This window comes from Pleurodeles waltl, chromosome 3_1 (genome assembly GCF_031143425.1).
Source record: "Pleurodeles waltl isolate 20211129_DDA chromosome 3_1, aPleWal1.hap1.20221129, whole genome shotgun sequence".
In the NCBI taxonomy this organism is placed as follows: Eukaryota; Metazoa; Chordata; class Amphibia; order Caudata; family Salamandridae; genus Pleurodeles; species Pleurodeles waltl.
In genome coordinates, this window is record NC_090440.1 from 1,776,851,746 (window position 1) to 1,776,869,722 (window position 17,977).

General features: G+C 41.2%; 1 protein-coding gene across 1 annotated transcript in view; it reads right to left on the minus strand.

Moving 5' to 3' along the window:
• The window catches only part of IGF2BP2 (insulin like growth factor 2 mRNA binding protein 2), a 479,778-nt gene that overhangs the window by 374,709 nt on the left and 87,092 nt on the right, over positions 1 to 17,977 (minus strand). The window contains exon 3 of the mRNA XM_069225797.1: positions 7,586 to 7,634. Within this exon, the coding sequence (XP_069081898.1) occupies positions 7,586 to 7,634 (49 nt within the window). The remainder of the gene's footprint in view (positions 1 to 7,585; positions 7,635 to 17,977) is intronic.

Here is a 17,977-nt window from a genome sequence, read left to right on the forward strand (position 1 = left end):
CTGTCATCTCTACGCTAACTGGTCAAAACAAGCATTGGCTAAGCCAACAAGTCTCGTCTATGCAAAATCTATTGGCTTTGCCAATATTCTGTTGTTGTTATGTTATATAGTTTGACATGGTCCGTCACTGTATTGTGTGGTATGATCTATTATTGTATAGTATGGTATGGCTTGTCATTGTATAGTATGGCCTGTCTGCACGCAGGACTTATGCTGCATCAGTCCTGCAGAGACATTTTGCTGTCTGTACCGCAGCACCTGATTAAACAAGTGATGCAGGTGTATGTGGCAATTTGCGGTGGGGGGGTGGGGATAGGTGAAGGTACAGGGGCACCATTAAAAAAAAACGAACAACAACAAAATAAAACTGTCAGCTTCGGATGCTGAGGGACAACACTCACAACCTAGTCCAAGTGTGATCACACCATCTCGGGCTGCTTCTTCCGGCACCTGCGTTGAATCTGGCACAACGCCCAAGGAGAGAGGAACTCCTCAAGGTGAGCCAGCATGCTCCGGAATACCATGCAGCCCGGCAGTACCGATTCACCCACAGAAAGTTAAGAGACTGGAACTGAGCACACATGCTCTTTGTGGGTGACTGAACTGCACATGTGCTGAATTCACGTTTCTCCTCCTTTCCCGTGGAGACAGAGGGGACCACACAGAACTGGGGAAGAGAGTCTGGGAACAGTGGTACTTCAAGGGAGGAAGGTGGGCCCAGCACCTGCTAAAGTAGCCCCCATGGGCGCTGACGTGCTTTTGTTACTAGTAGTGTGTAGTAACACTATGTAAACAGAGCTAAGCACTGGATTGGCAATTCATCTTAATAGGTTGACTGATTGTTGAGCTCTGAGCACACTACCTCCCTAAGAGGTCAGTGAATGCTTGCCCTTACTAACCTATGAGTCCAATGTGGAAATGGTTACACCTGGCTCAGTTTGCAGAGCCATTGAAGGGCGTGCCCCAAAACATCAGTGGCAAATGATCCCAGCACACTGACTGCCACCCTCTAGCCCCTGCTTGCCCGTGGCCCTCAGACACTTGTTATGACCGGCACATTACACCATAATTAAGTAATCACATACATTTGCAGATTGCACTATCACTCACTAACCCGTAGTATATGTTCAGTTTTAACATATTGGTAGGCAGGGCTTGGGGGGCAGACAACTTTTATCTCATCACTTTTGATGTAATGGTAATGACAAAATGTTAAATATATCTACCACTTCATTACAACTTTAAACCTACAATATTAGACTAAAGGTTAATGCGAGACACATTGGGACATTAATATTCCATTAGCCCAAAAGGTCAGTGTGGCGTCGTTTAAAACAGAGGTCTTTGGTAGAAAAAAAAGTTAATTAGTCAGGCAAATTTTGGGGGGTAGCGGCAGACCAATCCGCAAACCATAAAGCACACTTAACTGTATTGAGAATTAAGGCGTCTTCGCTAGCATTTGCTAACAAAAGAACCTTTTAATCCATGTAATGTACTTCGTGTTTTATAGAAACTCGGTACACCTCAACTACAGTGAGGCATAGAGATGTTCACTAGGTGGCTTAAATACCAAGTTGATTAGGGGGTTGGTAAAACTATGGCTCAAGCAATAGAATACCTTGGAAAGCAGTGTTTTAAAAAAAAAAAAAATGTTAATGGGTTTTATATCTGGTGACTGTATGATCTGATTAATCAAATGTTGTCACTTGTATATTTTAAGTACTATCGCATTTCAAGATATTATTTGTCTCCATGTTTTATTTAATCATAATGGTGTTATTTTGCATAAACCTTGAAATTACGCTTTAAAGATGGTAATGTTAAGTGATGGCAGCAGCTATGGCAACTGCCAAAGTCTAATCAAGTGGGGTCCCAAAAGCTTGTGCCTGGCTGTCATATCCTCTCTTCAGCAACAGTACCCGTGAAGGACTCTACTCCTAATGATGTGTCACACCAATGCACTTAGCCTTGCATGCGAGACAAAGATTCACATAACCTTGTCTGTGGCATGGTTTGTTCCATGCCACAGACAAGATGCAAAGATGCTAAGTCCATACATCATGCTGACAGCTACAATACAGAAAAGCTGTAACATGGACTGATCCAAAGGAGCAACAAGCAATGACTGGGGGGGTGAGCTACAGTCCCTATTTTACTTCATTACTTCATTATTATACTGCGATTTCTACTTTATTAATTTTGCAATTAACGAGGGATGCAACAGTAAAAATTCTTGCAAGTACTGATGTTTTGGGAAATATACATTAAAGCAATGGCACTTTATGATTTTTGCTTTATCTGCATACAATCTCTAACGGCTAATTTATTCATTGTTTCAGAAGCATGAAGTGTTTCTACTGGCTTAATGTGCTATTTGATGCTTTGAAGTTGTCTTGGGTACTAAGCACATTTGGTTTTAGTTTTATCGGTTGTCAGCGACACTGTATATTTATTCATTTTGATACCCATGTCAGGTAAGCTAAGAAAGAATAATATACCAATATGTCGAAAACATCCATTCATCAACTAAAATGATGTAAGGTGTCAAAAGTTCCTAACTTTGAGATCCCACAGAAGCAGGAAGGCAAGCATATCAAAGTGTTCCAACATTTTGAGCTTCAGAAAAACTCTTATACATTTGTTTTCCAATGAAGAACAAAATATAATTCCATGTACAAAATGTCAAACATATTTAATTAAATGTAGTAATAAACCTAAGAAATCACTTTCAATATTGACAACAAATAAACGTAATTATAAAAATTAGAAGCAAAGATAAGTAACATTAAGCAGTGTGCCTGACAGAGTTTGAGGACACAGAGGACTTGTTTGCTGAACAGAGGAATGAAGCAGGAATGAGTGGGGTTATGGCTTCTTGCATGGCAGGGGTGTGTGCTGTTATTTGAATGAATGACTGCGTGTGTAAGGAGTGTAGAAGCCCAACATTCCAGCAGGTTTCAGTTATTTTTGAGTCGAGAGCATGATTCCCAATAGTGCGATGCCCATGGGTATTGCTCATGGGGCACCCCTGTAGGCCCTCTACCTTGCTATTGCCAGGGTAATCAGAAGCTGCCATCACCGTTAAAGGAGGAACTCATGATGGGCTAGGGACTCTCGTCTGACTGGATGGGAAAGGGCAGAGAAGACGTATTGGCTAGACTGCTAACCTCTAGGCCTTATTAAGGAAATAGCACTCCGCGTCATGGATTCCATTTTCACCAGGTGCGGAGGCACGGATTATGGGAAAGATTTGCTAGAGCCACAGATAGTCAACAAGTGGACAATCCACAGCAAGTCACCATTCAGAGCTACGAATCCTGTGGGCGAGTCACGGAACACAAGCGGGAGTACCCACCACAAAGGAGGGGCCTTTCAAAACTGTAGCATGCCTTTGCACTTACAAGCTGGCGATTACTGGCATGGTCCAACACGTTGGAGGACCAGACAGGCACTTTAGAAGGAACAACACCCATTCTTAGTCACATGAGGAGTTGTGCCTCACTGCCTATAGATCACAGGGCACTCCAAGAGACTTTTAGCACCACTCTTGAGGGACAAGGTGTCTCTCAAATGGAATGAAGGGACAGATGATACTCGTCTAGTGCAGGTGAGACACTATCATTGTGTTAGAAAGAAACGCAACAGGTGTATGTGTACCCTGAATGTATGCGTGTATCAAGCTTTCTGGTGAGATATCATGCCCTGCTCTGACAGGGGCAATAAATAACAATCCGAGTATTTTACTCCAGCTAGCTTGTGCATATCTAAGCATGCCTTAGCCAAATGCACAATAGGATTTTCTGGAACTGCAAACCAGAATGGGAAATTTTGATGTTCATCGAGCATGTCATGTTCCTCTAGAATTAACACCACCTAAATGAGACAATGTATTCGGTCGTGTACAAGTGGTGCCAACTAGATTCAAAGATGACAGTGCCACCCAAGGTAGTTTTAAGAGCATAAAAAAATTTCAGTTGCAAGAGGATGAAAGAAAGTGATCATTAGAAACTCTCATTGAATTTGCAAGGGCACTAATCCTCCTTGGGCTTTGTAAGAGCCGTAGCTATGCAAGCTTGAAAACCTTCAAAACCAAGCAGCCAGAATTAGGAGTCACCTAAGAAAATTTGAACCAACCTCACCAGCACTGATGAACCTCCATTGTATCCCTGTATAACAAGTTCAAAATACTATATATTATGCTTAAATACCTACACAAACCTAGCCTCAACTACCTCCAATCATTGGCTATACTGTACTAACCAGCAAGGAATCTTATATTTAGAAATGTTTATTAACTCATTCAATCTTTGCAAAAGACCAAAATCAATAAAATACATAGGCTTATACATCTGGAATACCTTACGATCTGCAGTGAGAAGCCAAAAAGAGCATCAGTAATTCAGAAAACACCAGAAAAAAGTCCTGTTCACAGGAGCATTTGACCAAACATATGACTAAGCCTACTGTGTACAGACCTTTGCCATTTCCTCGCTCCAAATGTCCGGAAACAGTATACGTTTTAATATTTAAACCCCTATTGTTTGACAATCCACTCCCAAGCTTTCCCATACTTCATACTCTAAGATTGCTCTGAAGTGAACAGTTTTGTGGCACGTAAGCAGTTTACAAAACTCCTTAATTTGTAAATAAATAATATGATACAACTTTAGTAAAGTTGGAAAAATCCTAAAGTTGAGTAGGGAGTGTAGCTCTTGAGTAATGAATCTAAAAGAACCGCAATTAACCAGATGAGTTTGTACAGACCAAGGAGTAAAAGAGTTAGGATAAACTGTGAATATAAGCGTAAGGAGCCAAAATGAATAAAGTATAAGAGCCGAAAGGTACAGGAAGTGAGACTGGGAATGTTCCTAATCACAACAGATGAACAGTATAAAATGAAAAGGGATCAAGGATGGTGGTGGGCGGAGGAAGGCAGGCAAGGGAAAATGGGGATGTTAAGAGATGGCAGAACTGGAGTGGCCGCAGAGTACTGTGCAAAGAGGAAATGGAGTAAAAAAGGCTAAGGAAGAGGAAACAATGGTAATCAATGTGAGATTAGATCAAGCTCCGGAATTAAGGCTTTGTGGATGAGAAAGTCAAAAGAGAAAGATCTGGTGCACTGAGGAACTATGTGCAATAGGAGTGGAAAATCAAAGAGAATAGTCCAGCAAACAGTATAGAGGCAAAGTAATGTGAACAGAACTGAACAGGCAATCGGAAGGAATGTGTTCACAGTGGGGTTGAGATGAGAAACAATTAGAGGACACCCATTTTGGGCACAAGTGATACAATTAGAAAAAAAGAGACAGACTATAAAGGTCAAAATAATGTCTCGGGATTGTCTGCGAAACCTGTGGAGAAGCCAAAGGACGAAACTGCAGAAACCAAAAGAGTGGCTTTGATGGAAAAAGACAGACAAGGACAGAGTCTATGGATGGTGGAGAGGATAGACGTTCACAGGAGAGAGGGTATTTTGTGAGTGATAAAATAAGAACCGAGTCATTTTCAACAGTACACGAGAATCCCAAAGATAATAAAAGGGCATTGTCTCATCTAACGGGTATTTTCACATGACCTCTGATAAAGTTCTCACAATGTCCAAAATAGAAACAAATATTTATACTAAGCCCAAAGACACTCCAATAAATCTTGTTCTGCAAAAAATATTATATATTACAGTCACCTTTGCTCACCATTGCTAGATGCTGTCACCTCTTTTTGGCAACGAGAAAGGCACATCTGACTTTCAAGTTTTGCTCTTATACTGTGGTACTTTGTCTCATATGAGAATCGATCATTATACTGTTTTACATTTGATCATAATTTTAGCACAGTTACGATAACAGGAACATATTTGTCAGATGCTTTTCTGTCTAGGCTATGCTCTAGTACTGGTACTGGTGTCTCAATTGACAAGTCAACATGTCCAATGACACATCAATGCTTAGGACCTCATTAAAAGTGGCCCTGTAATTCTGATACAGCGGAATTGGGCTTCACTGCTGAAAGTAGTCAACAATCTAGGTGAAAACGAGGAATAACTGCAGTAATTTTTTTTGCCGTAAATTACCCAATACATTAAAGCTGTATGATTCAATTTAATTACCTTTATAAGAGTCATCATTCCCCTCAATCTATCTGAGGGGTGGGAAGAGGTACATCCCTTAAGTGTCTAAAATGTGCGCAGACACCTGGGGATTTTTCACATTATATGGGATGGGTAACTTTTCAGAAGTAATTGCAATAAGGTCTGCAGCGTGCTCTCGAACATTCCGAGATGACGGGTCATTCTCTTCCCTAAGATGTTTCTAGGCATTATGGAGAGCAGAGTATGTGCAAGAGGGCACTGGGTGGGGCAAGGGTTCCTGTCAGTCAAACGTGACATAACCAAATACTGGAAGTCGAAGATGGCGTCTCTTTTATGGGAGTGGATGATGGCAATGGACAGTTGCACATCAACTAAATTCATGGTTTATAAACTGATGAGTCACCCGCATAAACTCAACAAGATATCGGATGCATGGCTAGAACATTTCCAAATAAATGTGACATTAAAATGTGAATATGTGTAAGAGAATAACCATTGTTTTCTTTTGCCAGGGCGTTATACTGGGCTTGTTATGCTATGTGTGATCAGGATATGATTATATATTATAGTCTCTCTCTTGATACATGATGTAGAATTAACCTTTTGTTCTAAATTTCCAATAAACAATTATGTGTAAGAAGAATCTACTGTGGAATTCCCAACTCCCCTGGTTATTTCCCATTATGCAGACAACCCTCCAGAATCATGCATTATTTCCACAGGCTCCAGTACCTCTGGAGGAGAAGGAAAGCAGGAGACGGGGCCTATTTACAGCCATCTTGCGATATGTCCCTTGGTGTTGTTACTCTCATCTTCAGAATTTGACATTGTTGCTCATTGCATTCTGCACAGGCCTGCCTCTGTCAGGATTGTCAGAGCCGTTTCTGTTTCAGAAGACAGGGGGACAGATGAATTACCCTGTTTTTTCTTAAGTTCCTTTAGCCGAGCATATCATGTCATAACTCGCTGGGAATTAATCCCATAATGATGAGAGGGAGACTACCTGCTAGATTTGATAACATGCACAAATATATGCAACAAATGCATTAAACAATAACCTAATATACTGTTGTTATACGCCTGAGGCTAATTAGGGGAAAGGGTTCTCCATATCTTATCTTCTTACACCTTAACTTATTTTTTAGGAGTTATTCCTGTTGCACCCCAGTGAATAATGCCAGAGATATGATGAATGTTCAGAACCCTTGGATTTTCATTAATAAATATTGTGACTATCTGTAATCCTTTCCTCAAACGAAAACCAGAGGAGGTGAGGCCAGAAGAGTGGAAAAGCTTAACATCAAAAATGGATGAAAACTTGTCAAATGAGGTAGCCGATAGCACCTGATCTGCACATTAACCTTTTCACACGAAACTGCTAAAGAAATGCACCAATATATGCATACGGACATCGACTGTGGATATTTTGGATCTAGTTTCCAGTAAGTGAAAGCAGCATGACCAGCATGCAAAAGAGAATACATCAAATGATCTTACCTCCCACTGTAAATGTGGCGGGATGTTTCGAATCTGAATCTTTCTACTCCTGTAAAGATAAAAAAAATCTCAAAATTAACATTTATGGCGTGTCAGACCATAGATCATTAGAACGTGGGCATTATTAGTCAGTAGGAGACACACATTTGCTTATGCAACGAGAAGGGCAGGTGATAATGCCTTTCCGGCTTATTTTCTTTCCATGGAGATCTTCCAAATGTGTAGTTTTAACAGGCCCTTTGGCTTCCCGGAAAGCATTAGACTTGGCTTCTTTTGCATATGTTCAGCCCTTCATTCAGCATAGAAAGACAATATCACATGATTTTGCTACCAATTAAATGTAAACTTTTTTAAAACTACAACGAGATGACAAACTCAGGGATAAGTTACTTTACATTTTTTAAAACAAATCTTTAAGGCGTGTCATCTCAATTTCAGTTTATGGGCATACTTATTGCTTCTTCATGTCTGCAATTTTTTATTTGTGTCAATCAGGAAAAACAAATGACTACACACACCAATAACATGTCGTTGTTAAAACGTCACTGTTCCTTAAAAAAAAAAAAAAAAAAAAAAAAACCTTAGTTACATTGACTTTGCCATTATGTAAAGAAAACAAAAGTACCCAACTTACTACCTAAGGCAAAATTATATTTCATAATGATTAAAAGTAATTTATTTCATTCTGTAAATATAAATAGTTGTAAAAAACCACAGCGAATCGAAGGAAAACCAAGCAAGTGTTTGCATTCGTTGTTTCCATGGTACTGATACGCATTGTAATACATGTGGGCTAACAAAAGTCACTAGAGCAATGTAAAGAATATTTTAATGCACAGTTCTGTTTGTTGACTTCCACACTCAGTTCCTATCTCTTGCCTAGTTCTCGTCATTTTGACCTCGGATTAGATTTTCGATGAAAGGTCTGTGATTTACCGTCGTTTATCCCTCTGATGTTTGATATTATTTTATTTATGAATAGGTGTTGACCGAAATACATCAATAAAGATGGATTAATGTTTAGTTTTCAATGTTTTGCCATGTGTTTCTAGACATAACCTGCAGCTCACAGGGCATTTTGAGAAGTACAAGGGAGTACGATGAAAATGTCCCATCCTCGGAATGCCCAGGGTGTCTGCTTTCGAAAAAAAAAATATATATGGTGCTGCACTCCCCTATGTGAGCAACTGTAGGCATGTCATTTGCGGAACTTGAAACGTGCCGTAAAACTCCAGCAACATGGGTGCTTTTTCCACTCGGTGGAGTCCATCATGCAGAAAAACCTAGGGACAAGATTGATTTCACAAAAAGACGTCCTGGTAGATCTAGAAAGCGCTCAGTGGATTTATGGGCAGATATGCGGTTTATTTAAAGCCCAAAGTAGCGGGAGTGTATTGCTCAACGCCATATTTTCGAGATATTTAAAGCTGAAAATTATTCACAACTGAGTGTTAACTGACAACTTCATGGCTATACCAAGAAGTACTATCCCCTCGAGTACACAATACACAACATACATTATTAACATTATTTCCAAGGTTTGTGTAAATTAAACTCAGCCCGAAGCTGAGAGCACAATATTTGGGAACCGAATCTCTGAGTTGACCGGTCAAGGCATAAGCTATGTCAGATACCAGCCAGAGCTACAGCTTAAAAAACGTTGTCTTTATTTAAGCCATAGAAGAAAAGAACAGTAAAATGAAAACCAAGAAAGCGCACAATAGGTCTTGCAACGTCTGGGATTGAGATATAAGCCAGTCATGTTGTAGGATTATAGCTCTAGGCACTACAGAGGCTGTAATACGGAGACCTGTCTACCACTTTAGGCATAGGGAAATTCTGACAAAATCGCACCCACAATTCTCCTGGGACACCCCACTGTTCTCTAGTACACTGAAATAATCCCTATGTTCTAGTACTTCACTTGCGGACAGAAAGGAGCCTCCCAAGTCCGTGCAGGCCAACAAAGCCAAGTATCTTCAAAACTGCTTCTTCACTATTTAATGTCCACTACAGTGTCTCGGTCAGCTGCCAGGTGAACTATAGCTAAGGAGCTCAATGGCCAGGGCCAGTAGTGTGGTTTAATTCCCCATATTTCTCTCCTCCCTCGTCTTGCAGGTGCCGTCCATTTCCATTGATGACCACTTTCCCAAGCTATGGATGGTTCTCCAGGTCATTCAAATGCAGGGGCCTCTGAGCGCTGCACAAAAGATGAGCTGCTCCTAAAACATGGTCTGCAGACTAGAGGCTATTCCACTGAGTCCCCTTACTCTGCAGGTACTGGAGGATCAGCATCTAAGCCCTATCTCAACGGAGGCATGTCGATTGAGATCAGATACGGTGCCAAATATCACAGTTGCAACGATGTATTGATGCCCAGCCAAGGCTGTGGATTACACAACACGTAATACTTCTTTCATTGGAACATAATGTCAGTACGAACTGTAATGAGAAAGGAACACAAAATCACAATACGGAAATGTTGTAGAGTAACCACACAAAGAAACTGGTAATTCTCACAAAAGTGTAAGGAAATCTCATGTAGGGTTATATAGCAAACCAGAGTATCTAGCTAGAGCTTTGTTTACTATTTGTGAGGTTCAATGTTCCTGAAGGCCTAACCTTTGAAAAGCTCTAATGTTTCCAAAATGTTGAAACACTCCCAGAACAAGAAAAATACAGAACCAACAGGATGCAATACAGAACTGATAATAAGATTACACCATATGCACTAACAGGTACGGTTCAGAAAACCTGACCGATAACACACAATACTGAAAAATAAGGAAATCACAATGTCCGGCTAAAATGTTTACGTTTTTAACGATTCACTAAAGTTATGGTACACAACACTGGACGTTCACAAGCATCTAAACAACACAAAACACACACTACAGCAACAGAAATTCTAGTTTTATTATATCGAATAGCAACACTGAAAGGGACAGTTTCTGACCTTTTGTATGCGACTTTACTGAACAAAGGGGTACACATGCAACCTGGGGTAAAATGGGGGGTGCACACACGCAAGGCTTAGTAAAAGCAACATCTGGTTAGTGGGCTAGTCAAAGTGGGTGATGAACCACCACACAGCGGAGGGTCATAATGGAAAACAAAGCAGGAAATGTACAAGTGTGCTTGCCCGGTAGTCACCATCCATCTGGCCTGTACTTGAGGCAGTCAAACTTTCAGGCCGCCCACCTGCTTCTAGTAAAGAGGTCGGTGTTGGGCACCACACAAGCTCCACCAAAAAGCAAAAATCCAGGGGGAACATCTAGGGAGAAAGGAAACATGTCTGGGATGTCACAGCTATGGAGCCGATTTCTAGACTCTCCTCTCAACGCAAGTTCTGGGACCAGCTCGCATAACATGAACACCTGATCAGCTTCCAGTCCAGAGTAATCCTTCTCGAATCTCTGCATCTAGTACGAGGCCTAAGTTCACCACATTATTAAGCTATTATTGTCCATCCATTTAAAGACTACAGCTCTACACACCATCTACTTTACTCCCAGAAAACAAAGAAGAGCTGGTAAGTTTCCTTGATCAAGGTTTGTGATTAAAACTGGACAGACTCTAAACCGTCCAGAATGCAGCAGCCAGACTCATTCTCAACCTACTACGCCACTTCAACATTACACCACACCTCAGGAAACTCCATTGGCATCCCACACAAAAACACCCTCAAATCAAACTTCTCACACACATATAAAAAGCAAAACACTACACAGACCCCTGTCTACCTCAACAGTAGCATGCACTTCCACCAACCCTACAGATACTTCAGCTTTGCATGACTCTCACTAGCAAACATACCCTACATACACAAGAGTAGAGCAGAAGGTTATTCCTTCCCGTAATCTACCCCAAAACATGCAACACCCTCCCACAACACATCAGAGTCTCCTCATCACTTGAGTTCTGCAAGAAGCTATAGACCTGGCTTTTTGAATAATCTCCAAGGAAACCAGCACCTACCCACCTGAGGAGTACCTGGATACCTTCACAGGTAATAAGCTTGCAGTACAAATCTGCATATCATAACATAACCGATAATGATGCCTTTCATGTGGGCTGGAAATGCCTGGCCATAGTGCAATACTGGTCTAAGAAACTTTCTATTCTAAAAGTATAAAAAGACAAGTTGACCCTTTACCCCAAATTGCAATGTCAGGTATTTTAGAAGACTTGGGAGGTAGCAAAGGTAATCACAAAGCAGTTGGTATTGGGACCCTGATTTGCAAAAGAGAGTTTGCCAAATTTTAGAAATCTTCTGGCCCTGTGCCTGTAGGAAAACAATGGGCAGCTGTACTAAAATGGAAGAACCTATATATAATACTTTAAGACAATTAATGATATAATGATTTCTCCGTTTATTGTGCTTATGAACTTTCATAATGTGGCTGCACTGTGTGTTTACTACTGGGTTTTTATTTTTGTTTACAGAAAAATAAAATCTGGTTTATTATTATAAAAAAAAAAAAAAAAAAAAAAGACTATAGCTATAGAAATATAGGACAAAAACATTCAATACTGATGCAAAAAAAAAAAAACAAGTCACTCGCCATAAAACATAACACCCTTTTGTATTTGCACACAGCTGCATAAGATCACAAATTGTTCACCGCTTCTGAACATTTGTCTGACTTAGCGGTGTCAATTTTCTATCAAGTTATTAAGATGGTGTAAGTACAACGTGAAGTTCAATTGTAGTAATTTAATCATCAGATAGATTTTGGGATCTTCTTGAACGTTTATGCACAGCGAGATTCTATCCTGATGTTTTATTGTTTGTTTCTTTAACGTCTGATAGAAGCTGCAGATTACCCTGCTCCAAACACTCAGGTCTGAAATAGACTACTGAATACCAGTTAAACGAAGCACATCTGAGAATTTTCACAAGTTCCTCCTTATGTGCAAGAAAATCTTCACACACTTTAGAAATTGCCAGATAGGTAAACTGAATCCGATGCACTATTCCTCCTCTGTTTTAATACTTTCATGCAGGGCTTGAAAACCTAGGACTTAAATACTATCATAGCAGCATCATAAAAGTCCGACAAAATAGGGCAAAAAAAGAAAAACTCACTGGAGCTCTGGAACCTTGCTTTTCCCTGGAACCAGCTCCTTCAATAAGCCAATTTCATTTTCAAAAAGGTTAATTTCTGATGATTTGTGGCGAATATGCCAAGTCAGCAAATCACAGAATAACAAAGTATGGGAACGCATTCCCATTTTACAGTTCATCCATACCTGAAATATAAAGTGGTACTTTCAACCCAAAATGGACAAAGGCCCTAATTACAAGCCTGGCGGTCGCTGTTAAAGCGGCGTTAATACCGTCAACAGGCCGGCGTTTAAAAAAATTGGATTTTGTCCCTGGCGGTAACCGCCATCAAATACCGCCACTTTAACATACCGACCGCCAGGGTGGTTACGGCTGCTGGGCTGGAGACTTCGGTCTCCAGCCTGGCGGCCGTTACAATCCCACCCTCTGGTTTACGACCCAGCCTACCGCCATGGTTTTCGTGCCAAACTTACCTTCCACGAAAACCATGGCCGTAGGCACTATCAGTGCCAAGGAATCCCTTCCCTGGGACTGATAGGGGTCTCCCCCGCCCCCTTCCCCTCCCCAGAGTCCTCCCCCATCCTTTCCTGCTCCGCAAATATACACACCCGTACGCACACCCATATACACACATGCTCACACGCATACCCACCACCACCCACGCATGCACACATATCAACACACCGCAACACACACCAACAAACCTTGTCACACACATGCATTCACAACACACCACACTCATTCACGCACGCATTCAACACGACTCACACCCGCATGCACGCATTCCAAAACATACACCCCCCCACATATGCACAATACCCCCCACTCCCCTCTCCTGTCGGAGAACCCAACTTACCTGCTTGCAGGGGGTCCTCCGGCTGGAGATGGTCTGCGACGCTGCTGTCAGCAGCAGCGTCCGCCAGCAAAACATCGCCAGGCCATATCATAGGTCATGATACGGTCGGTGGTGTTTTGCTGGCGTGGCGGTGCTGCTGTCAGCAGCACCGGCGTCAGTCAGAATTCTGGCGGTATACCGTCAGCAGTCATGATACGCGTAGACCGCTTGTAGCCACGGCGGCGTTATGTTGGCGGTCGTTGCCGTGGCGGTAGTTACCCCCAATGTTGTAATGAGGGCCAAACTGTCTTAATGTCTCTAAAGTCCTCTTCTCAATCTGAGTGCAGATATTCAACTTAAGAGGATATAACTAAACCGCTGGCGCCTCATGGTTAAAGAGAAAATGTTTTCCTGTTCAGGTCCAGCCTAGAGGTGGCTTTAGCTATTTCACCAACCTCATATAATGAAGAGGGGTGATTTTGAGTCAGCCCGTTTTATTCATTAGTCTGTTAAACTTCAATTCACATTTTGTTTCCATCCATCACAGCATACAGCAATGGCGATTGGATGAAATATTGAGTTAAAAATATTGAGAGGCAAATATCAGAAATTAAATATTGTGACACACAATTATAAGTGACACAAATATTTTGACAAGAACATAATTTTTGAGGTAAGTAATATTTTAAATAACTTCAATGTTTTTAACACACGTGTTCACTAATATAGGGATAAAAAATATATATTTTTTCAAATATTTCAATGTGTTTTACATGGTATATTTGTAGGAAACTGGTCTTTGCAGATGCCCCCCCTTTTTGCCCCCTTTTAGAACGACTAGATGCTGTTTTTTGACTCTGACAGTGCACTGAGGTCTCCTAAACAGACCCCAGTGCTCTTTCCTTAACAGAAAGGTAGGTCAAATTGCTTATAACTGGCACAGGACTTTAGCACCCCTGTAAGTCCCTAGTAAATGGTACCTAGTACATAGGACAGGGGTACTAAAGAGGGACATTAAGAGCTGCAACATAACTTATACCACCCTGAGAGACCCACACACAAACTGCACACAGCCTGCCATTGCAGACTGCGTGTCAGGGTGCAAACCCTGAGTGAAAACATGACATGGCACACACATTGTCTGTCATGCCAAATTTTCTACATGCATTATATATTTGTCACCCGTACAGCAGGCCTTAAGAGCCCTAAGGCAGGGTGCATTATAACAGATGTGTGGACATATCTGCATGAGTTGATATGGCCTTGTAATGTCTAGTTCCGTTCCAAGACATTGCAAGTGGCCTGGCAGCCATCTTAAAGCATTTACAGGACACTGGTGAGCAAGAATGATCCAGCTACATAATGGCTGCACAGAAAATAGTGGTGTTTGGTATCAAAGACCTCATCTTAATAAATCCATATTGATACCAATATTGGATTTGTTAAGACATACCCCAAAGGGCACCTTAGAGGTAACCCCAGAAGCCTACAAGTCCTCCAGCGTGCTGGTTGACTGGTTTTGATGCCAGCCACCACAGATGAGCTTTTGAGCCACTTGAGGTGACAGCCTCTGGTCTCTGAGATCAGAAACAATACCTGCTCTGGCAGGAGGTGTTGTCACTTCAACCTACAGGATGGCTAGTAAATCCGCATACCAAGGGCAGGGACTTTAAAGTCCTGCTGCCTTTGGTGTGTGACCACCCTCCTTCTCCCAGCCGTGGAAGAGACAACCACCTGCGCTGAGGCCCATTTGGCACCATTGCAGGCTGGAAAATTAGACATGCAGGAAGAGTGTTGCACTGTCAGGCTCGATTCACCACTAGGGTGATCAGCCTGAAGTGAACACAAAATTAGGAATTCCATCATCTTGTGTGTTGGAACTAGGCATTCTGGGACATGGTAATGCCCACTCCACAAAGAAAGTGGTCATCTGGGGTGTTTGGTGACCCTAGGGGTAGGTAGCCCTTTGTCTACTACCCTTCACTCCTCTTAATGCGCCTAAATTGAGTATTTAGGGGACCCCCATGATATCGGGACTTCATATTTGCTGGACTAAAGAAGAAGGGCCTGAAGAACTGCGAAAAGAAAGAAGTGAGGAGCAGCAACTGACTTGGCCCCAACCCCACTGCTTGCCTGCCGGCCTAAACAACTGCACCAAAGACGACTCGTCCTGCAGCTGTTCTGCCTCCAAAACCCTGGGAGGACTTCCACCACTTCTAGAAGTAACTTCGAGATCTCCTGTGGAGTAGCAGAGCTACTTCTCTGCACCCTGAAAGCACCAAAGACGACTCACAAGGAATCCAGACTGCCAAAACCCGACAGCACCAATGAACTCGTATCCCCTAGCCCGAGCTCAAATGGGCAAATGCTGCTAGTGTGGTCCCCAGGCCCTCCAGAGCCGAAGCCCACCTGGGATTTGCCAACAGTGGACTTCCCAACATCACCTGCAGCCTCTTTGTGAAGGCCCCCTCTACCACCAGAGCCCCAGTGACAAAAACCTGATGCCTCAGGACACCTCTGCCTCCAGCTGCCCCGGGCAGAGGAGAAGAGGACCAAAGGTGTCCCTACATCCCCCCGAACATCTTGAGACCTGAGCCCCCTTGTTGGTTCCGCCAGACTGGCCCCCCAGTCCTTGCTTGCAGCCTCTTTTTGACCAGACCGATCTCCACTGAAGTGAATGGGACACCTGACGCTGTAACAAACCTCTGCACCTGGACATCCCAGAGCACCCCTCCCCACCCTGAGGTGAATTTGGTCCTTGTCCCATAATCACCTAAAGTCCAGAAGAACAGTCCTGAATGCAGAATCTGTTTCTTTCTCAAAGGATAATATTAGTGCACCAGAGGCTGAAAAGCACCACTGCACCTGAGTGCCTCCCGAAATAGCCTGTTGGAGCGGCTTTGGACCTTGCCCGATACCTACCTTAACTCCAGAAAAAAATCCCTGTAAGTCATTAAGTGCCTGAAAGCAGTACATGTCTTTTCCCCATAGGATAACACTATCACTCCAGAAATTGCATGGTCAACTTTTAGAATGGAGAAAAATTCATTTCTCAAAATGTACTTACCTGATTGGATGATCTTGGTATTTAAATTCATATAAACATAAGTATTATTTTTATAAATTGGTCTTGGATTTCTTCATTGATTGTGAGTCTTGCTTACTTGCTGTGTGTGTGCAATACATGCTTAACACTGACCTCTAATAAGCCTACCTGCTGGCCCAAACTAACACAAAAATGAGCTTTTGGGATTATTATTTTAACCTCTGTCAGCCAATAAGGGTCGCCCCGCTTACGTTGGTACAACACTATATAGATAGCCAACCTCCTAAAATATTAATACTGTGTTACTATTGTTTATATAAAGGCAATTGTTTTTAAAATATAGCTTGGAATTTCAGAGGATTTAGATTTTTATCATTTAATTTGTAATAGTAATTTAAGGTGTTAAAGCTGCTTGTTGCATTTGTAGGGGGATAGGGTGAGAATTTAATAAGGTAATAAGGAATTATTTAATACATGTTATTAAATATGCTTGATATTTATTATGCAAATTATGTAATACTAATTTATTTTTGTTATATGTTATTTGAAGGATGTTAGGTTTGTAGAGGTATTATGTGGGAAGCCAAGTAATACTGAGCAATTAAATAATGTTAATTATGTACGTGATTTTCAATTATATAATCTATGGAACAGTTCTTTATTATACTTATATTTTAATGGCAATCTGCTAGGTTTGCTTGGGTATAGGGTGGGAAGTAAATGCAGTAATAATTAATAAACCACTATTTATTATTTGTAAATTATTTAATTTAAGTTTAAATATGTAAACAGTGGCTTATTTTCATTTTATTTTAGTTTTGTGATGTTAGATTTGTAGGTATATAGGGTGGGAAGATAATACGTAATTATTTATGGATTGTCAATTATCTAATTTATTTTAAATATGCAAGTTATTGAATACTTGTTTTTTGTTATATTTGAGGTTTAGGCTTTCAGGTTTGTGAGGTACAGGATGGGAAAGTAAGTTAGTTAATTGAATAGCAACTATGTATTCATTTATATTTTTATTGAATAGCCATTATGTAAATTGATTGTTTTTATTTTTATACATATCCTTTTATGTTAATTTTTTATTTTTTATATAAATAGTTTATTACTTTTCTACATTCACAGGATTACTCATACATTTAATGTATGTTAAATGAAATGCTTAGTCTGCAGTAGGAATAGCAAAGGTAACCTCTTCAGAGTTCAACACTTGCCCCACTGTTGCACTGTTTGGAGTGGGAATATTACAATTTACCCCTCCGAAGTCCAACACTATCCCTAATGTTGCACATTTTAGAGTGAGAATAGTAAATGTAATCCCTCTGAAATCCAAGGCTTTCCCTACTGTTGTACTGCTTGGAGTGTGAATAGTAAATTTAACCCGTCCAAAGTCCAACACTTTCTCTACTGTTGCATAAACTAGAGTGGAAATGG